The 22286-nt window shown below is 45.6% G+C and overlaps 1 protein-coding gene across 4 annotated transcripts in view; it reads left to right on the top strand.

Annotated features, from left to right (window-relative positions):
• The window catches only part of LOC146060197 (protein phosphatase 1 regulatory subunit 12B-like), a 168560-nt gene that overhangs the window by 48161 nt on the left and 98113 nt on the right, over window positions 1–22286 (top strand). For all 4 annotated transcript variants that reach the window (XM_083173167.1, XM_083173168.1, XM_083173166.1 and 1 more), the window contains exon 2: window positions 18400–18416. In XM_083173167.1, coding sequence (XP_083029293.1) covers window positions 18400–18416 — 17 coding nt within the window. The remainder of the gene's footprint in view (window positions 1–18399; window positions 18417–22286) is intronic.

Below are 22286 nucleotides of genomic sequence, written 5' to 3'. Positions count from 1 at the left end.
GAGACTGAGGGCTGGGTGTAGACACTTCGGTGGGTGAGGGCCCCTGGCCCCCCATTCGATGCGGTGAAGGTTTAAAAAAAGGCACCTGAGAGACCGCCTTTGACACTTTACTCCTCTTTGACGGCATAGCTGGATACCAGTGGGGTTCAGAGATACTACGTATTGAACAACCCAGGGGGGCTCGCTGCAGAAGTAGAGGATGGAACTTTAATATCCAAGCAAGTCCTTTGATGAGGGCGAGTATATATCTGAAGATCTCGCCTTATTTAAGTGGACACTGTGGGGAGGAGCAGATTAGGGGACTAGCATGGTGGGACTTTTCCCAAAGCCATGTTCACAAATTTTTGGTGCCTGCAGCAGGAGATCGGGCAGGGGCCTGTGGTGTACGCAGGCAGATTGTAGCCAGGCCGGGTAGCAGTAGTGCAGAGCAAACACTGGGCTCAGAGAGGGTAAAGGTGGTCACCTCTCCCAGAGCCCCCACATGTATATATAAGGAGCTGATGCCCCAACCAATATGGCCACCGCACTTTGTTCCTTATTATTTATATATATTTTTTTAGGGGCCAATACACAATATACAGGGCCTTATATGGGGCCAGGTGTGGGACAGGGGGGGGTGCGACCACCCCACTGATGTTGCAGGGGAGCACCCGGCGTAGCGGCAGAGCTCAGCTCCGGCGCCTCCGGAATCCAATATGGCCGCCGCCGGAGGTGAAGGAGGCTCAGGCAGCTCCTACCTTAATCCTCGGGCAGGCACAGGCTTCAGTGGGGGTGCGGTGGTATCGGGGGGCCCTCCGGAGGGTCCCAGTGATCGCGGCGCCGCCGCAGGCGCCGCCCAGCTGCGGGATTCTGTGCGGGGACTCGGCGACGGGCTGGACGCTAAATCGCGGCCCCGGCTTCTGCAGGTACTAGGCCGCAGTCCGCAGAGACCCGCGAGCGGGCCTCCCAACTCCGCAGCTTTTCCCCTGCAAGTTCCCCAAGGCTCAGGGGGAGTCCTCCACACCAGGTCCGGCTGGCAGTGATGAATAGGAGGTGAAAGTGGCTGATTCTAGGGCACCTCGGCCGGAGCTCCAGAAAAACCCAGCCTCTCTCACTCCAAGTCAGGCCACGCCCTCCTTAATAATTATTTTTTATACAGTAAATACACATTAAAATACAAAATTATAAAATACATACATATACACATTTAAAAATAAATTAAACTATAATTCCGACTAGCACCACTAATGGCCCTTATTCTTGTTATAATTGCCAACCATGTAAAAATGTTCCCAAATACAAGTTAGTAGGGTAGATATCACTTCTAAATTAAGGATATTGTAGTATACCGGTTTATTTAGGAAGCGATGTTAGTATGAGTATATATTACCGGCTGATGTTTTGATGATGAGGGTGGCAGAGATCAGATAGCTGTGTAACCGCTACCACAGGTGTTGCTCCGATGGACTGGGAGCTGGTACCAGGAGCAGACACTCCTGAAGCAGGTTGTGGCTGGTCTGCTGACAACCAGCGTAGCCCCGATGTTGGGGGAGCCGGCGCTGGGAGCTGACACAGATGTACGATGGTAAACCTGTTCGGAAGCAGGCAATCTGAAGGCGGGTGATGTCCGGTCTGCTCACTACCAGCGTAGCCCCGAGATGGAGCCGGCGCTGGGAGCTGACACAGGAGCAAGATGGTAATGACGCCCAGGTATCTGCGATGGAAGGAGCACCTCTTTTGCTTTGGTGTGCCGCTATGAATAAATCAGATGAACGGTGGAGTAGTTCAGTCCAGGTGGTTGGAAACTGGGCAGCAAGGATCTTCTGAGGAAACCGTCAGTACTAACAGACGGAGAAACGCGTCAAGTTTCTATCTTTATCATTCCGACTCCCATTTATTGGAACAGCAACAACCACTACTCCTTGCTCCCGAAGAGGTTTACCATCGTACATCTGTGTCAGCTCCCAGCGCCGGTTCCCCCAACATCGGGGCTACGCTGGTTGTCAGCAGACCAGCCACAACCTGCTTCAGGAGTGTCTGCTCCCGGTGCCAGCTCCCAGTCCATCGGAGCAACACCGGTGGTAGCGGACACACAGCTATCTGATCTCTGCCGCCCCCATCATCAAAACATCAGCCGGTAATATATACTCATACAAACATCGCTTCCTAAATAAACCGGTATACTACAATATCCTTAATTCAGAAGTAATATCTACCCTACTAACTTGTATTTGGGAACTTTTTCATATGGTTGGCAATTATAACAAGAATAAGGGCCATTAGTGGTGCTAGTCGGAATTATAGTTTAATTTATTTTTAAATGTGTATATGTATGTATTTTATAATTTTGTATTGTAATGTGTATTTACTGTATTAAAAATAATTATTAAGTAAAAATGAATAACAAAGATCAACACAGTGCGCTCTCTTCATTTTTTTAAGACACAGAGGCTTCGCTGGGTCTGCTGGTTTTTAAAGGTCTGATGGCCAATAGGCTTCAAAGAGGAAATTACCTGTGATTAACAGATGATTGCATAGATAAACATTTTATTTTACATGTTCTTTTATACAAGTACATATAATATAGTATGGGTCAATAGGGCAGGGTGCTAAAGTGCAGGTATATATATATATATATATATATATATATATATATATATATGTGTGTGTAAGATGGTCAGTCTGGCACTCAATGTGCTTAGATAGCAGCTACCCGGGTGCCCTCTGGCAGTGGTATCGTTAAGAAAAGTGTTTTGGGACTGGACCACTGGTTGAAGGTAATGGTCTAAACACCTGGAAATTTCATAATATAGCAACCCCTGCGCCAGGGGCGTAACTAGACAGCAAAAAGCTGCGGCATCGGCCGAAGCAAGATCATGAAGCCTGAAAGTTCCATCTCGTGACTTCTAGATTAGGCTTTTTGAATGAACTTTGTATTTTACACAAGGGCTTATCTAATTAGGATGTACTGCATAAGAAGATCCTTGGAATGCACCATGCATTCAGGCCATTTGAAATTAGAGTTTTATATGTACAGTATAAATACAATTACTTTCAGCCTTTGCTAAAGCCTTAGCAGTACCTCTATATCTTACAGTGGCAAACTCAGGATTTTTAGAGGGGTTTCCAAATGTAATTCCCCCACTCTGCAGCACATTGGAGTAAGTACAGGTGTCTGGGGGAGCGGTAGCAGCCTAGAATTTGTATTTTTATACACTGGATACTGTATGGAATACAGCATCAATATTTAACAGTAGAGATGGTCTATAGCAGGGGTCCTCAAACTATTTTGCCCTGGGACCCCATCAGACAATAAAAATAATTACAGGACCCCAGCAAGCAACTGCATAAGGTCATCACATCACATGTGTGGTCAGCAGACAGCACATACACATTGTGGAGGCAAAAAATGATGTGAGGAGTCTAAAATAACAGACAGTTCAACAGATTTTTCAGACTAGAAAAAGTGATCAATCTGATGGTCAGCAACATGGAGTCGCGACCCCATACTGAGAAAGTCGGGACCCACTTTGGGGTCAGGACCCGCAGTTTGAGAACTGCTGGTCTATAGTATAGGCTGTTTCAAACATTTAAATAAGATAAGTGGTCAGGAAAAGGTTAAACATATCATCAATAAATAAATACTGTGTTCCAAATACCAGGTCAGTTCTGGGATTTTGGTGTAATGTGGAAGTAGAAGCTGGTACTCTAGGCATGTACAGCAGCTGTGCTATTTTTGTCGTTATTTAAGGCAAGAGGAGGGGGGTTTCCAGGCAACCAGAAACCTATGTCTTGGCTGCTTTTGGTAGATTTTATACCAAATAAGGTTTCTATACAGTATATGCACTGGAGCAGTTATGGATGCTCTTAAAATGAGAAAAAAGGGCAAAATATGTTTATTAAAGGAATTTTTAGGACTTACAGTAATAAAACAGATTTGCAGTACAGCAAGATATTATCATAAACATTTTTTTATTGTCCAATATAAATTGTAAACAAAACACACAAAAAAAGGAGAAAGAAAGAAATACAGAAAGGTGAGGGAAATGAGGGTAAGAGGTGAAATAGGCTAGGGTTACGGAGAAGAAGGGAGGGTCGGATCCAATACAGTATATCAATAAGGATAAACTATTCATATAGAAAAAGGTGGAAATTATGAGTATAAATTTCCTCAGAAGTATATAAATTGAAACCAATGGGTATAATGTCTGGAGCGAGGTTAAAAGGAAGGTAATGGGAGAGGAGTAGACTCCAGCATCGCCCCATACGTAGGGGATTCCTTAAAGGCTAACCATGCTGCCCAAACACCTCTAAAAGAGTCATAGCTGTTTTCCGCAGAAGATACTACAGTATATCCTCCATATCCACGTACATATCCACTCTATGGAGCCAATCTTTGATTATTGGAGGAGAGGAAGATCGCCAATGACCACTTTCACTGCATTGTTTAGATGGCATAAGAGGGATTTCTTATATCTTGGGACAGATCCGGGCTTATAATGAAACAGCCAGAACAGGGGACCTGAAGGGACCGCTTCACCTAATATCTTAGCAGATATAGAGACAATTTTTTTTCAGTAAGAGTGCAAGGAGGGACAGTTCCACCAGATGTGAAAAGGGTTCCTAGGGCCTGAGGATCAGCACCAACAAACATTAGGTAAACCCAGCCCCATTTTAGATATAGTATAGACATCTATACTACCATGACAAAAGTTTGTATTGTGTTTCCACCACTAATGTGCTGGGGGAGCAAGCATGTGTTAGTTGGAAAATTGGTATCCGTCAGATCCAACTTCAGGTCCTTATTCCATTTTTTTGGTGTAGCAGGGGATATGCTGATTATTTTCCTCCAACAGAAGGTTATAGATCTTGGAGATAAGACGAGATGGGGGGTCTGTAGCCACGTAAAGGAGTTCAAAAAGAGTTAGAGTGGAGGACAGTTTAGTAGTGGTGCCAAGGGACAACTTGAAATGGCGGGCTTGCAAGTAGCGCAAAAAGTTCCAAATTCTCAAAAGAGATAACTCCTGTTCCGCTCACCAGCTGCCTTATGCGAAAGAGAACTAGGCTATTTTTTTTAATTGAAAAAGCAAATCAGAACTTGTGTAGTTTCACGGCGCCAGCATGGCGCCGTGCTACTTCCGGGTTCTACGCTCGCCACGAACTATGTTAAAAAAAGTAACTTAACTCCATGCCAACATGGATAGTTCATACCCCCACTATCCATGTTGGCATGGAGTTGATTTTAAATAGCGTGGCGAGCGTAGCGAGCTACCGAGCCCGCAGCGTGGGCGAGCGAAGCCCCGCTGAAACTACACAAGTACCAGCAAATCTTTATTGTACATAAAGAAAGCAAAAAACAGATGATAACATTGAAACATATGTACCGTGTCGCAGCACAGCCAAACCCCAATACACATGCAAACAGTATAGTACATAATACAACATACAGATTAAAATTACACTATAGGCTATACTATGAACTATGCATTCGAACGGTAACATTACAAAACAGCATACAAGACTATGGGTGTGGAGGGTAGGGGGGTGATGGAGGGGGAATCACATGCCCGAAGCTTTATTGACCAGACACATATAAGGGAGGGCAATAAATAGAAAGACATCAACAAAACAACAGTCATTGTGAAGTGAGGGGGAAGCGGCCACGGTCCCAAAGTTTTATAAAACAGTTCAAACAAGGGGAGAGGACCAGAAGAAGGGAGTTTAGTCCTCTTCTTCCTCAGGGCTATCCCGAATGCAATAGTCTCTGAACAGGCTGTGAACCAGCCTGCGGCAGTCCTGAACGGACATTCTCTCCCTCCGCAGTGTGAGACGATTTCTGGCAAACTACAAAGCGTCCTTAACACAGTTTATAAGGCGCCAGGCTTCCTGGGTCACCCCATACATGTGGGTGCCTAGAAATAGTCCATACAGTACCTAAAGGTACGAAAGACAGTTCCTGGGCACAGAGTCTTTAAATTCTGTTTCTAGGGCATCCAACAACAACTGTGCGTTGGTGCAATCCCAGAAAAGGTGCATAGAGGTTTCCTCATGCACGAAGCACCAGGACAATGTCTATACCTACACAAGTTTCGGGAGTGCATGAATGACCGGTGAGGCAAGCCCCCCTGAATGGCCATCCATGACATGTCCTTATGTCTATTTGTGAGCCTTTTGGAGGCCACATAGTCCCAGACAAACTTGACAGTTGCTGACGGGAACCCAGAAATTGGTTCCATGATGTCTTTGGCTCTGATGAGCTTGTGGACAGTTTTTTGCTTCCACAAGTTGGGTTTCAATCCCTCCAGTTGGTGTTCCCTCACAAACTTGGACACGTCCAGGGAGAACCATGGAGTACTCCAGTTGTAAGGGATGGAGCTGCCCCACTTGTCCCATTTAAGTGTACTCCACATTGGTAGGAGGAAGAAGTGGGACATGGAGTTCCCTGCAGAACCGGTACAATTGTCAATGAGAGTTCTGCGGATACAGTTACATGCAAAGAAGGCTCTCAGCATAGTTGTAATGTCTGGAATGCCTTTGCCGCCTTTGAGGGGATCTTTGTACATAACAATCCGCGGTACTTGTTTCCTAGCACGGCACCCATCGCATCGCATACCATAAGCCTTACAATGGGATGCGATGCGATGTTACGCGATGGCAGCCGATGTTATACAATTTTAAATCGTATACCATCGCATTGTATGCCATATACAATGGTATACGATTTAAAATTGCATAAGCACCGTAATGGGTGCTTACAATGTTAAAAGCACCCCCACTATCAACGCCAACCCAAAGCGTGGCGAGCGCAGCGAACCCGCGATGGGCGGCGGTACGCGTCCTCCAACCTTTTCATACCCCCACCATCCACGTCAGCGAGGAGTTGATTTTAGATAGTGTGGGGAGCGCAGCGAGCCACCGAGCCCGAAGCATGGCGAGTGCAGCGAGCCCCACGAGGGGACGCGGAATACATGTAAAGTAATACGCGTCCCCTCGCGGGGCACGCTGCGCTCACCACGCTGCGCTCTCCACACTATATAAAGTCAACTCCACACTGACGTGGATAGTGGGGGTATGAAAAGGTTGGAGTATGCGTACCTTGATAGCTGCGGTGGCGTGGGGGTGCATTTAACATTGTAAGCACCCATTAGGGTGCTTATACAATTAAAAATCTTATAGGGGGGCCATTTAAAATTGAAAAAACCCATTACGGTGCTTATACAATTTAAAATCGCATTGCATCGCATGCGGGTATATGGCATGCGATGCGATACAATGCATAAGATGCCATACGACTGAATATCGTGGGTGCCGTGCTAGGAAACAAATACCCAATCCGCTTTACTCTGTCCATTTTGGAGCCCCAGATGAAGTGGAAAACGGCTTGTATGATGGCCTTACAGATTGTGACCAGGGGTGGCCAGGCCTGGGCAGTGTACTGAAGAACGGGAAGAATCTCATTCCGCAGCACAAGTGTTTTCCCTTTGATGTTAAGGTCTCTGAGACTCCACAGTCCAAGTTTTTGACGCATCATTGCCAATCTTTCATCCCAGCACTTCAGGGCCGCTCCATCTCCCCCAAACCAGACACGCAGGATTTTGATGAGGTCTGGCTTTACGGTGAATGGAAATGGTGCAGAGGACGACAGGTGCCACTTTCCCAAGAGCATAGCCTCTGACTTCCCAAGTTTGACCCTTGCTCTCCTGAAGCACGGCTGAATTCTTCACAGGTCTGGATGAGGGCCGTCACCGATCTCTGGTCTGTGCAGAACACAGTGACATCATCCTTGTACAGCGAACACTTGGCCTCTAAGTGGTCTGTACCCGGTGCGGTGATCCCTCTGATCTCTGGATCTTGTCTGATGGATACAGGGAAGAGCTCTATAACACAAACAAAAAGAAGAGGTGAAAGAGGGCAGCCTTGTCTGACCTCTGACATAACTGAGAAGGGGTCAGTCTTCCAGCCGTTCAACAACACCGAGCTGTAAATGTCAAGGTACATCAGGTTAACATAAGAACAGAATAGCTCACCAAGACCAAATGTATGCAGTACCTTGCCCATCAGCTCATGGGAGACATGGTCAAAGGCCCTTTCCTGATCAAGTCTGATCAGGGCCGTGCACACATTACGGTCTTTCACGTAATGGACTGTGTCTCAGAGGAGGGCCAGGAATGACGCAGGTTTGGTCTGGATGAATGATCTGCCCAATGACAGCCTTCAGGTTGGCCAGTACCTTGGTGAGGATCTTGTAGTCCATGTTCCGCTCACCAGATGCCCTATGTGAAAGAGAACTAGGCTATACCACAACCAAAATAGTTGGTCTCAAATCCTGGAGGAAAGTGTTTGTCATATAGGAAAGCCATATAAGGGGATGAGGGCGAGGGAGATTTCCGAACAATTATGCAGCATGCCAGGGTTGGGCCCACTGTGGGGTCGTTTGTGAGAATAACCACTAAATATTTGAGGAGGAAATTATGACAGATGAAGGGGAACAATGGCAGGTGGGGCAGAGATGCTCAAAGCCACTGACTTAGAAAAGTTTATTTTAGAGGTCACTAAAGGTTCTAAACTCTTCCAACAGATTGGGAAGGCAAACCATAGGATTAGTAATGGTGGCAAGAAGGTTGTCTGCAAATAACGCAAGTTTGTATTCAATGCCAGATAGAGAAATCCTACTAATGTTTGTATTTAGCCTAATTGCCCTGGCCAAGGCTTTAATACATAAAATCAAAATTAAGGGAGACAGCGGGCACCCTTGCCCCTTATCCCATTAGTAATGTTAAATGACCCTGATAGAGAGCCATTAATCCTAACTCTGGCAGATGTTGAAGCATATAAGGCTTAGATGCATTGTAAACATATTGGACCTAGTCTCAAGTGGCTTAACACCCCTTTCTTGAAACCACAGTTGATTCTATCAAATGCCTTCTCTGCATCTGTTGATAAGAGAATTGCCGGGGTATCAGAGGAAGACAGATGGTGTACAAGGGTGATTATAGATTATATTGTATTATCTTTGGTTTCACGGTCTGGTACAAATCCCACCTGATCACTGAGGATGATGGAAGGTAGATGGTGTTTCAGTCTGTTTGCTAGTAGTTTCGTATAAAGCTTCACATCAATATTGAGGGAAATGGGGTGGTAACTAGGGCATAGAAAGGGATCCTTATCACCCTTCGGAAGGACTGCAATGTGAGCCTCTAAAGATTGAGGGGAGAAAGGAAAAGTATTTGAGACTGCATTACAGGCCTGTAGAAGTAGGGGAATTAATTTTTCCTTGAAAGTTTTATAGTAGGAGATGATAAAACCATTGGGGCATGGGCTCTTGCCAGAGGGGGTCATTTTGATCGCCTCTTCCAGTTCCAATTCAGTGAAAGGCCTTTCGAGATCAATTTTCATAAGGTAGGACTCTATATGGCGCTGTTTTTCTTGCAGAATCTGCAAAAGCCACTGACGAGGGTAAATTACATAGAGAGGAATAGTATGAGCAGAAAGTCGATGCAATGGAATCTGTTTCATGGACCATTTGTCCTTGAGCATTTTTAATGGATGAAATGGAAGAAAGAGCCCTTTGGGTATGGAGCACTCTGGCTAGCATTTTACCTGGTTTATTTCCTCAACGATAGTACTTATTATAGGATAGTTTTACTTTATCTAATAGTAATTTGTTGAGGGCTGATCTGGCAGATGTGAGTTCCACAAATGCGTCAGTGGAGAAAGAAGTTTTATGAACAATTTCCAACAGCTGAATCTTTCGGAGAGCTTTGGGTACGCATTGCTCTTGGCACTTTGGTGAGGGTCTTCAGACACATATTAGGAGAACCTAAAGATAACTTTATGCAGGGGTTTTTCCCTCGACTTATGTGAGTGGAGTATGCTCCATCTCTCACATTTAAATAACTGGTGTTTTTTTGTAGAACCGGCTGAGAGCCTTGACTCATTGGGAGGCTTGCAGAAGCGGATTTGAAGATGGCTGGTCTATTTTCATTCCTTTTTTAAATAATACTATATTTCCTTTATTTATTTATTTATTATCACATTAATTAATTTATTTATTTTGTATTTATTTATTTACAGTTACTTATATAGCGCAGTCTAGAACACTACATAATTAAATTCGGAGATATTGGTTAGATATATTTGCACAAATTTGCCATTGTCAAGGCTTCTCTGTATATTGGGGTCCCTAGCACTATATCTAGGTGCAGGGTGTGGCACCCCCCCCCCCCCCCCCAAAAAAAAAAAAACAGCATAAACTAGAAAGTCCAGAGTGGACTATAGTGGATACTATAGTATTATAGTACACTATAGTATAATACTATTAAGTATGAAAAAATAGTTTAGCGCCCTGAGGTCCAGCCCTTATTTACATTTTATTGGTAGTGTAACCCTCTTCATCATACTCAGTCATTTCATCGTGGGATTACAAATATATGCAATAAAACTCACAGTATCACTAATACTAAAACTACTAACCCTTATAATAACACTGAAGGACTGCCTATTACAAATTTGACAGTATACAATGAGAGGAATCAGCTGTTTAAGAAGAGTGTGATGATTTACTAAACAAACTTTTTACAGTGATTACTTACTAGGCGAAGCGTGGCGAGGGGATGCGGATACCTGTGAAGCCCGCGAGGGGACACGGATACCTGTGAAGGTATCCATGTCCCCTCGCGGGGCGCGCTGCGCTCGCCACGCTTCGGGCTCGGTGGCTCGCTGCACTCGCCACACTTTCTATTCTCAACTCCACGCCGACGTGGATAGTGGGGGTATGAAAAGGTCAGAGGACGCATACCGATGGGGATAGGTCAGGGGAGAAGAGATAGATTAGGGTATCATCAGCATAAAGGTGGTAATGAAAACCATAGGAGCTGATGAGGGTGCCCAGAGAGGTGGTGTAGAGGGAGAAGAGGAGAGGGCCAAGGACTGACCCTTGGGGAACACCGACTGGCTGCGGGGTAGTAGGAGAGGAGGAGCTCGGAGTGGAGACGGAGAAGGAGCGATCGGAGAGGTATGAGGTGAACCAGGAGATCGTGCCAGTGATGCCAAAGGAGCGGAGGGTGTTGAGCAGGAGAGGGTGGTTAACAGTGTCAAAGGCAGCCGACAGATCAAGCTGGATGAGGATAGAGAAGAGGCCTTTGGAGTTAGCCGATAATAGATCGTTAGTGACTTTGGTCAGGGCAGTTTCAGTCGAATGTAAAGGGCGTAACCCGAATTGGAGGGGGTCTAGAATGGAGTTAGCAGTAAGGTGGCTTAGGAGACGATTATAGGTCAGACGTTCTAGGAGCTTGGAGGCAAAAGGGAGGAGGGAGATGGGCCTGTAGTTGGATGGAGAGTTGGGGTCCAGATTTGTTTTTTTGAGAATTGGGGAGACAAGAGCGTGTTTGAAGGAGGAAGGGAAGATCCCAAAAGATAGGGAAAGATTAAAGAGGTGAGCCAGGTGAGAGCAGACTGACGGACTGAGACGACGGATAATATTGGAGGGGATAGGATCGAGCGGGCAGGTGGAGGGAGAAGCGGATTGAAGGATAGAGTGGACTTCAGCAGCAGTGGTGGGGTAAAATGAGGACAGGGTTGGAAGGAGGGGAGTGGAGATGTAGGAGGGGAGGAGGGAGAGGGTGAGGTCATGGCAGCAGTGATGGCAGTCCTGAGAGAGGAGATTTTGGTTAAAAAGTAGGTAGCAAAATCAGCGGCTACAATGGAGGATGGAAGAGCTGGAGGAGGGGGGGAGAGCAAGGAGTTGAAGGTGGCGAAGAGCCTGCGGGGATTGGATGATTGGGAAAGGATGAGGGACTTAAAGTAGGATTCCTTGGCCAGAGCAAGGGCAGAGCTGAAGGAGGAAAGAATGAATTTGAAATAGAGATAATCCGCAAGGGAGCGTGATTTCTTCCAGAAGCGCTCAGCAGTGCGAGAGCACTTTTTAAGGAATCGGGTGATAGGCGAGTGCCACGGTTGGGGGTTGGAGCATCGAAGGGGGATAGAGGAGGGAGGGCAGGCAGAGTCCAATGCCGAAGATAGGGTGTCATTATAGAGGGAGGCGGCGAGGTTCGGGCAGGACATGGGGGTGATTGGGGCGAGAAGAGGACACAGCGTGTTTGAGAAGGCAGCAAGATCAAGTGTGTTGACGTTATGCCGTGAGACAATGCGCTTGGGAGGGGGGGTGGGAGAGGGGGAAGCAGTGAGGGAGAAGGAGATGAGGTGATGGTCAGAAAGAGGAAAAGTCGAGATAGTGTAGTCAGTAAGGGAACAAGAGCGAGAGAAGACGAGATCGAGGGAGTGTCCTTGGATGTGGGTGGGAGAGGTAGTCCACTGAGATAGGCCAAGAGAGGAGCAGAGAGAGAGGAGTTTGGAGGTGCCAGGATCAGCGGGGTTGTCCAAGGGGATGTTAAAGTCACCAAGAATGACAGATGGCAGGTCAGAGGAGAGGAAGTGTGGAAGCCAGGCTGCGAAGTTGTCAAGAAATTGGGAGATAGGGCCAGGGGGGGGGGGGGGGGCGGTAGATTGCAGCGAAACGGAGGTGGTTAGGGGTAGTATAGATGGATAGAGTGAGACTCAAAGGAGGAGAAAAGGAGAGAGGGTTCAGGGTGAATGACACTGTGGGTGCACGAGGCTGAGAGGAGAAAACCCACGCCGCCACCTTGGTGACTGTCAGGCCTGGGGGAGTGTGAGAGAAAGAGAGGCCACCATGGGAGAGAGCAGCTGGAGAGACAGAATCAAAGGTGGAGAGCCAGGTCTCGGTGATAGCAAGGAGGTGGAATGCTCTAGAGATGAATAGGTCATGGATGGCAGGGAGTTTGTTGCAGATGGATCTAGCATTCCATAGTGCACAGGAAAGAGGGTGGGTGGGTTGTGTATTTATGTGGATAAGGTTTTTGGGATTGCATAAGCAAGGGGGGGGGGGGCGTTGGGAGGGTGGGGGTGCGGGGGCGAGTGGTCAGGATAGGTATGGGATGGAAGGGGGGAGGAGCGGTTGGAGAAAGTGAAGTTGAGAGATTAACAGCCATGAGGACCAGAGGTGAGAGGGTAGGTTAGTGAAAGCAGACAGAGGGATTTGGGAGGACAGACAGCGTCTGTAGTAGATTTGCGAGGATGTGGTAGAAAACAGAGTGAGAGAGAAGGTAACAGGCAAGGAACTACTGTCAGAGAGGAGACAAGTGGGTAAAATCAGGTTGATTGAGTAATCCAATTAAGTATGAAACAACAACAAGTGAGAGGATGAAGGGAACAGTGAACGTCAGAAGTGAGAAAAATGTGAGCAGGCTTGAAGAGGGAAACAGAGTGCAATAAATGTGTGGCAAAGATAAGAGAAAATAATAGTGAATGAGTAAAATGAAATACAATGTTGGAAAAAATATAGATAAAATGAATTAAATGTCAAAATTGAGCAACAGGTTACAATAAGATAGAAAGAAGATGAATATATTACAATAAAATAGAATATGAAAATTTAGACTGTGATCAAACTCACCTTTTTCAGTATTCTAACTCACCTGCTTCAGTTTCCAATTCACAAGTCACTTAAGTAATCAAACTTCACTTTGGTCTGCACGCTTCCCACTCAATGAGCAAGCTCCCAAATGAGTTCTGTCCCTCCTTATATAGTATAGTTCTAGGAAACAAGTACCATAAAAACAATAGACTTAGTAAATACATTGACTTGTAATTAAAACCCTGCATACTGCACAAATGTGAGTAGCCTGTGGGGAGGGCAGTCAGCAGTAGTCTTGGCTGAGTTTCTAGTGTGTTAGGGGAGAAAGGGCCAGTGGGGTGATACAATATATTTATTCATATGTAACACAAGTAATACTTTTTCAATACATTTATTTATTTATTATTTATTAACAGTTTTTTATATAGTGCAGCATATCCAGTTGCGCTTTACAATAGGAGACAGTGATACAAAAACCTGGGTATTTACAAACATTCAAAGGTATGAGGGCCCTGCTCGCAAGCTTACCATCTATAGGGAAATAGGCATTGATACACAAGCATTGATATTCTTTATTGCATAAAGTCCACCAGAATGCAAAGCTTCCTGGTGTGCTGTAAGATACGGTGAACCAGCAGTTTGGCCATGGGTCAGGAGGATGGAAAATGTGAAGAAAAGAGATATGTGTGGACTGTATAGTGGGGATGTGATTAGATAGGAATGGTATATGAAGGTTAAGTGGCTGGTTCTGGAATTTGATAAGCTTGCCTGAAGAGGTGAGTTTTCAGGGAACGCTTATAAATTTGGAGACTGGAGGAGAGTCTTATTGTGCTTGGGAGGGCATTCCACAGAGTGGGTGCAGCCCGAAAAAAAGTCCTGCAATCGGGAATTGGAGTGAGTAATGAGTTTGGATGATAGACGCAGATCTTGTGAGAAGCATAGAGGTCAGGTTGGAAGATATTTTGAGATAAGAGAAGAGATGTATGTTGGTGTAGTTTGGTTTATGGCTTTGTGCGTAAGTAAAAGGATTTTGTATTAGATATGGAAGAAAACAGGTAACCAATGGGATCTGATACGTAATGCCGGCGGTCGAAATCCCGGCGGTCGGAATCCCGACACTGGAATCCCGACCGCCGAAATCCCGACATGGGGGGGACGTGGATCGCCCCCCCTTGCGGGCTCGCTGCGCTCGCCACGCAGCGGGCCCGGTGCCTCGCTACGTTCGGCACGCTATTTTATTCTCCCTCTATGGGTGTCGTGGACACCCACGGAGGGAGAAAGTTTCGGGATTTCGGCGGTCGGGATTCCAGTGTCGGGATTCTGAACGCCGGGATCCCGACCGCCGGCAAATTGACCGCATCCCAACCAATGAAGTGACTGACAGAGTAGCTTTGCAGAAGATGACCGTCTGGCTAGGAAGATTAGCTTCGCAGCTGCATTCATGATGGACTGTAGTGGTGAGAGTCTGTATTGGGGAAGGCCAATAAGGAAACTATTGCAATAATCAATATGTGAGATGATGAGAGCATGGAGTAGAGTTTTTGCAGTGTCTTGTGTAAGGTAAGGGAGAATTTTGAATATGTTTTTAGGTGCATGTGGCATGATTTTGAGGCAGATTGAATGTAGGGTACAAAGGAAAGTTCAGAGTCAAGGATAACACCTAGGCAGGGAGCTTGAGAGGTTGGAGTGATTGTCATATTCTCAACAGAAATGGAGGTTGGTAACTACTATTTATTGGCAGAAATATAATTCATTCTGTTTATTAAATATTAAGTTTGAGGTGGCAAGATGACATCCAGGATGAAACAGTAGAAAGGCATTCACAGACACGGCCCAGTACATATGGTGACAGGTCCAGGGAAGATAGGTAGAGCTGAGTATCATCCCTATACAGATGATACTGAAATCCAAAAGAGCTGATTAGTTTGCCAAGAGATGAGGTATAGATTGAGAAAATCAGAGGCCCTAAAACTGAACCCTGAGGTACTTCAACTGAAAGAAGTAGCGAAGAGAAGGTAGAATCAGAGAAACGAACACTAAAAGAGCGGTTAGATAGGTAGAATGAGAACCAAGAGAGGACTGTGCCTTTAAGACCTAGGGATTGTAGTGTTTGTATGAGAAGTGTGTGGTCAACAGTGTCAAAAGCAACAGAGAGATCTAGAAGAATTAGTAGTGAATAGTGGCCTTTAGACTTAACAGTGACCAGGTAACTCACAACTTTAGTCAGTGCTGTCTCTGTGGAGTGTTGGGAACGAAAGTCTGACTGAAGCGGGTCCAATAAGTTCTGTGAGCTAAGAAAGAGGCGAGAGTAGGCAATTCTTTCAAGTAGTTTGGAGGTGCATGGGAGTTGAGAGAAGGGATGGTAGTTTGAGAGAGCTTGGGTCAGAATTCAGTTTTTTTCAGAAACGGAGTAAAAACTGCGTGTTTGAACAATGAAGGAAAGATACCAGTAGAGAAAGAGAGGTTACAGATTTTAGTTAAGATTGGTATGAGCACAGGACTCAGAGATTTATCATTTGTGAGGGTATAGGGTCAAGAGGAGAGGAAGCAGAGTGGGAGGAAGAGAAAAGTGCAGATACTTAATATATAATATTACATATATATATATATATATATATATAAAAGGAGTAAATTTGGGTTAATCTATGCTTTGATAACAACTTAAGTGGTATTGGGCTGAGCAGGCTCTGGCCAGTCCGGAAGATTTCCAGGCTGCTCCACTTTCTGATCAGGTGCTGGCTGCAGCCAGCAGTGGCTGAAAAATTATGCTATCGCATATCTAGGGTAGCATATCAGAGTCGGCCCTAGGCATAGGCAAACAAGGCAATTGCCTTGGGTGTTTGGAATGCCTAGGGGCACCAGCATGCCTATATTCTGTGTGTGAGTGAGGCTGTATCTGCATATGAAATAGTGTATTCTTGGGAATCACTGTAACATAGCATTCCGTATGCAGGTACAGCCACAGTCGTACACAGAATATAGGCATGCCGCATATCATTTTAATCATCAGATTAAAGCTCCTTGTGTGTCCTGGTCACATAACAATGCAAATAAGATGAATTTTCAGCAAAAAAGGCACCCAACGTTAGCAGAACTGGCCAGGAGCTGCATGGCCTATTGAGACAAGATGTAAATATCTGTATCCAAGCAGAGGCAAAGGTCACAGTGTTAGTGGATGTGCGAGTACTGTCTGTGGGTGGGTTGGTTGTGCAATAGTGTTCGGCATATGTGAAACAGGCATTATGTGTGTCATTATGTGTATGAAGGGCATTAATAAAGGTTGACATAATGTTTAAGGGGCATTATGTTTATAAGGACATTAATAATGTTTGTCATGTGTAAGGGGCATTATCAGGGCATTATCTGTGTGGTATTATCAGGGGTGCCGAGAGAAAGGGGTAGGGGGTACAAATTACCCAGACCAAAGTCTGATGAAAGGATCCAGTGGGGGCCCCGGGCCCCTTCCCCTTAAGTGACAGCAGCAGCTGCAGCTCTTCTCCTCTGCCCAGCACACACTGCTTTGTGCTGGGTTGCAGTGTGGCCATGGTGGTGCTTAAAATACAATATTTTCTCAGGATTTAGGAGGAGTAATGTATATAAGGTAAAGTGTACTACTCTGTGATGTAACTTGAATAAGGGACCCCATTGCATGATTTAATGTGAATAAAGTTGCACTACTGTGTGGCCTAATTTGAATTGGGGGTACTATTGTGTGTCCATGCCCCTTCCCAGCAAGAACACACCCCTGTTTGGGCTGCGCACCGAATGTGTGCACTGTTTCTATTTAAAATATTGCGGGTAGGAGCACCAAAATGATGACTGCTATGAGGGTTGATGGTGCTGGGAAAGGGGAGCAGGGTCAGAGGCGGAACTAGTGGCGGTGCTAGGGGCACCAGCCAAAATCTTGCCTAGGGCGTCATTTAGGCTAGGGCAGGCTCTGCCCCTGCCTGCGCAGCCTGGCTAAGAAGGCAGATGCAGGGCCACCATTTTGCGGATGTCACACGACTGTTGCAAACTACCTTCGGGCATGTGCTCTGTGGCAGCTGCACATGTGCTGGAATGCCAAAATCATCTAACAGTGATTTTTTCACACTTTTTCCAGTTGAAGCTGAATTAGGTCCATTATGCACTCTAGGGGTGACATTTAGTAGGATTTTTGAGTAAAAAAATGGGCGAATTTGCATGTTTACCAAAAATCACAAATGTAAAAGGGTGCAAATTGCCATTTAGACTGGTATGTACCAAACTCTCAAAAGATGGTGCAAACTTCTTTAACCTTATGAAGCCATCTGCTGATCCCTCTCCAGCAGACTTCATCCAACGGCAGCTCTGATTCTGGAAACTGACATTATGCACATATGCAGTTCCAGATTCCCCAGTCTTTCACTTACAGTCATAGTTGCCTACCCTTCTGCATTCTGCAGGAGACTCCCTTAAATAACAGCAATCTCCCTCTCTCCCTCATTAGTCTAGCAATCTACCTCATTTTACCTAGCCCACATTACACTGTTACATTTTTTGGGGGAAAAGGAATAAGAGACAGATACATTTACATTGAATCATCAGCACCATTTCCCAGCACTTTATCAAGTATAGTAGCTCTTACTAACTGCTTTGGGTCTCACCTACATTTGTATATAAGTCATTTTAAAAGAGTCCTCTCAGATGCAGCAGTGCACACCCACGCTTCTATGTGCCACGTTCACAATCTCTCCATATATGGAACTAGATACACCCTTTGGGTGGAGCGTGACATGCCCCCTCAATGGGGCGCTGTGCAAAATTCTACTACCAACTATAATCTCCATGAAACTAGTATTCAAAAGTAGGCACGTATGCTTACAGTATTATTATTATTACACAGACCTTCCTTACAGGAACTTTTAATGTTCTTGTGTTTCTTATTACTAGGAGCACACAGTATATACTTAGAATGTATAATATGATGCATTTCACCCAAACTAATCTGTTTTATCTTTCTTTCACAGCATGAGAGATTAGCAAGGTAAGATTTTTTTTGGTTTGTTTGTAGAAATGGTCCGATGCTATGTTAAATAGATAATGTCATTCTTTTATTGTGTATATATGTCAACCCTCCTGGAAGCTGCAAAAAGGTCCTGATTTTAGGGATATCCCTTTACAGCTCGGAAGGGAAGGGGATCATCCTGAATCCTGCTGCATCCTGCCCGCTTCCTTATGAACCAACAGGATGAAGATAAATGCAGAAAAATCCAAACAACACATTGTAAAGGGTGCAGGGCTAAAGAAAAGAATTACATAATTTAATCCCACCCTCTGCCCTTGGCATTTCCCCATTTTGGGGACATGTCCTGAGGATAAGACAGCCCCATCCCCAAAGTGATGTGAAGCATCTCCTCCTCAGGCTTCTCCCACAGAAGAGAAATTACAAGTAGATCACTATGATGTATATTATTACACACGGGGCTGATACAGAGTTGAGCACACTCCTATTTGAATAACATATTTTGCATACATTTATTCCATCATGCTGAGAAAATAAGCACTCTTGAAAATTTTAATAAGGTGGGATAAAAGTAGTTTCAGGGAAATTCCAGGAGGTAAATTTACTAAGATCGGATGGGTATAAATGCACGGCCGGGTCCGAGTGGCCAGCTGATTTGCAATGGTCGTATGTATATATTGCTTGGTCAGCCGTATTCGGCTGTTACGAATGGCTACACCATTGATAGAACACAGCTTTATGTGGCCATGTAGTTCTATCCGATCTGATTCTACCAAGCTCATGGGCCTGTCCTGGTTCCCAAAATATGGGGGACAAACAGAGTAGGAGTCCCCTGTATTTTGAAAACCAGCATCGGGCCCAAACAGTAAGCAGGTTAATGCCAGAGCCGGTGGAAACTTTTTATATAAGGTTCCCAGCCAAAGCATTAACCCCTGAATGGTCAGCATGGGCCAGTACCCTGGGGGTGCCATTAGCACAGTGCAGTATGGTGGCATCTTGTGCACCCCCTTCCGTTGGCTGGCAGCGGATAACGGCAGATGTCGGATGGCGATTCTATCGCCAGGAGCAGCTCCGATGAGAGCTGCTCCATCTGTATAGTCTAACATATGAAAGTAAAAAAAATTCTGTCCTGTTTTTCTATACAAATGCACAGTTTACAAGGAAAGATTGTGACATTTTACATATGAGTATATTAAAACACGGCCGAAGCAACTAAAATAATTCCAAATCAAAATTAATTCCGGCTAATTTTTTACTAATTAAAAAACACAATTTTTGCTGTACGCTCATATGTATGTTCCAGCATAACTCCAGAAAGACTGCAACAATTTACACCAAACTTGTTACACATATTACTTACTGTACAATCTGTGAACAAACACTGTGGGGGTAACACACCCCTAGCACCCCAAGGGGTGAACAGCAGCACAGAGTAAATCTGGAGACAGCATAACTCCAGAATGGCTGGAGAAATTTATACCAAACTTGGTACACATGTGACTTACAGTCTGTGAACAAATAATGTGGGGGTGACACCCATAGCACCCCTTGGGCTGAGGCAGCAGCACAGAGTATTTCAGCAGACAGCATAACTCAATAGTGACCGGAGAAATTTACAACAAACTTAGGCCCTTATTCTGAATCGTGCGGTACGGCCCGCGTGCGGCCGTACCGCCGATGTTTTCAGTCTGCACATGCGCAGAGGTCAATCTGCGCATGTGCAGCCCAATTCGCCGCAGACGTAGTTCGTCCGCCGCAAAGGGGGCGTATAGGGGCGTGAGGGGCTTCATACCCTCATTTCCCTATGCATACGCCCCGCGTTTCATGGGCGTTCCCATGCAAACGCGGGGCGTATGCATGCTAATGAGTGTATGACGCCAGTGATGGGGGCGGGAAGCTGACGTCGCCGGATGTCAGCTCTCAGCCCCCATACAAGCTATCACACGGACGATTGTCCGTGTGGTCTCAGCTTGCGGGACCTGGTGGGGCGTGCGGCCCTGCCTTCGATGGTCGCCGACCATCGAATGCAGGGGGCAGCTCCCACCATGGTGGAGGCGTACGCCCCACCATTTTCTTGCGGATCGCCAGCCGTCCGTGTACGGACGGCCGTGGCGATCCGTATCGTGGGCGGGGATTGGTTTGTGCGGCCGGAGCACCGTGTGCGGCTCCGGCCGCACAGATCTGAATAAGGGCCTTAGTACGCATATGACTTCCTATCTGGGAACAAACACTGTTGGGGTAAGACACTCCTAGCCCCCCTAGAGTTGAGGCAGCAGCACAGATTATTTCAGCAGAAGGCATAACTCTGGGGTGACTGTAGCAATGTACACCAAACTTGGTAGGCATATCAATTACAATCTGTGAACAAACACTTTGGGGGTAAGACACCCATATCACCCCTAGGGGTGAGGCAGCAGCACATATTATTCCAGCAGAAAGCATAACTCTGGAGTGGCTGGAGCAATTTACAACAAAGTTGGTACACATATCAATTACAATCTATGAACAAATACTGTGGGGGGTAACACACCCCTAGCACCCCTAGGGGTGCAGCAGCAGCACAGACTAGATCAGGACATGCATGATATGTCAGTGATGACAAGCAAATCCCGGGCAACACCAGGTACTCCAGCTAGTATATATATATTGTTTTTGTCCTGAAGACGGGGCGGTCAAGCCCTGAAACATAGACTACCATGGATTAAAGCCTGGTCCCACTGTTTCACCATTTTCAGGAGTGCCATTTCTTAAATTTGCCTACATATATATATATATAAATATATATATATAATAGTCCAATCCTGCCGGCACTCAAACGATAATATCAACTGGCCCCGGTGCCCAAATAGAATCCATACATCCACTCCAAAAAATGATGGCACTCGGGAGTCAACAAGTTTCAACACATAAACAGCATGTATTAAGGTTAAGCTTTCGGGGTTTGACCCCCTTCCTGTAGTATGTGTTCTGAGGAAGGGGGTCAAACCCCGAAAGCTTAACCTTAATACACGCTGTTTATGTGTTGAAACTTGTTGCCTCCCGAGTGCCATAATTTTTTGGAGTGGATATATATATATATATATATATATATATATATAGAGAGAGAGAGAGAGATAACACCACGGCACTCGGTAAATAAATACACCAGTAGCCAATAGGTTGGTTGACGTTCCAGCCTCCGGCAAGGCTTTTATCAAAACAGCTTACATAACAATAAGGTGTACACTCACCTCTTAAATAGTGCTTGATCACCGTGTTCATGAAGTAGCAGTGGGGCACGTCCTGGCGCCAGTATCGGACGCTTGTCAATGATGTCACTGCTACATGTCACATGGCTACATCATCTTCTGTCCATGTTCATTAACCTACGTCGGGAAAACCGAACGACAGTTTAAGGAACGGATGGCGGGACACCGGTCCGCCATCCGTGCGGCACATAAAAAAGGATCAAGCGATCAACCCCTGGCTCGTCATTTCGTGCAAGCCAAGCATTCTCTGGCAGCCATAAAATACATGATCATCGATCAAGTGCCCCCTTCCATCGGGGGGGGGGGGGGGATGACAGAGGGAGGAAACTGCTACAGTTGGAGACCCGTTGGATATTTAAGCTTGATACTCCCAGGGGTCTCAGTGAGCAGTTAGGCTTACACTGCTTCCTCTGAGTACAAAGTAGGCCCTTTACTACAGATGCTGTATAGTGAGTTTTTATTATAACATTGTGGTGGAATAGTAGGTTAACTGCATGCCACTTTGGTCATTAAGCAATGAAGTTCTGACTCTCACGAAGGTCAGATGCAGTTTAACAACTACAGGTACACACATTTCCAGGTCCAGTTGCTCTTAGTGATATCCAAGTGGTTTGTTTATATCATTTAAAGAATCAGGATTATA

Source organism: Crinia signifera, chromosome 2 (genome assembly GCF_055691185.1).
Source record: "Crinia signifera chromosome 2, ASM5569118v1, whole genome shotgun sequence".
Classification (NCBI taxonomy): Eukaryota; Metazoa; Chordata; class Amphibia; order Anura; family Myobatrachidae; genus Crinia; species Crinia signifera.
The sequence above is the reverse complement of the archived record's forward strand: the minus strand, read 5'-3'. Positions and strand labels throughout refer to the sequence as shown.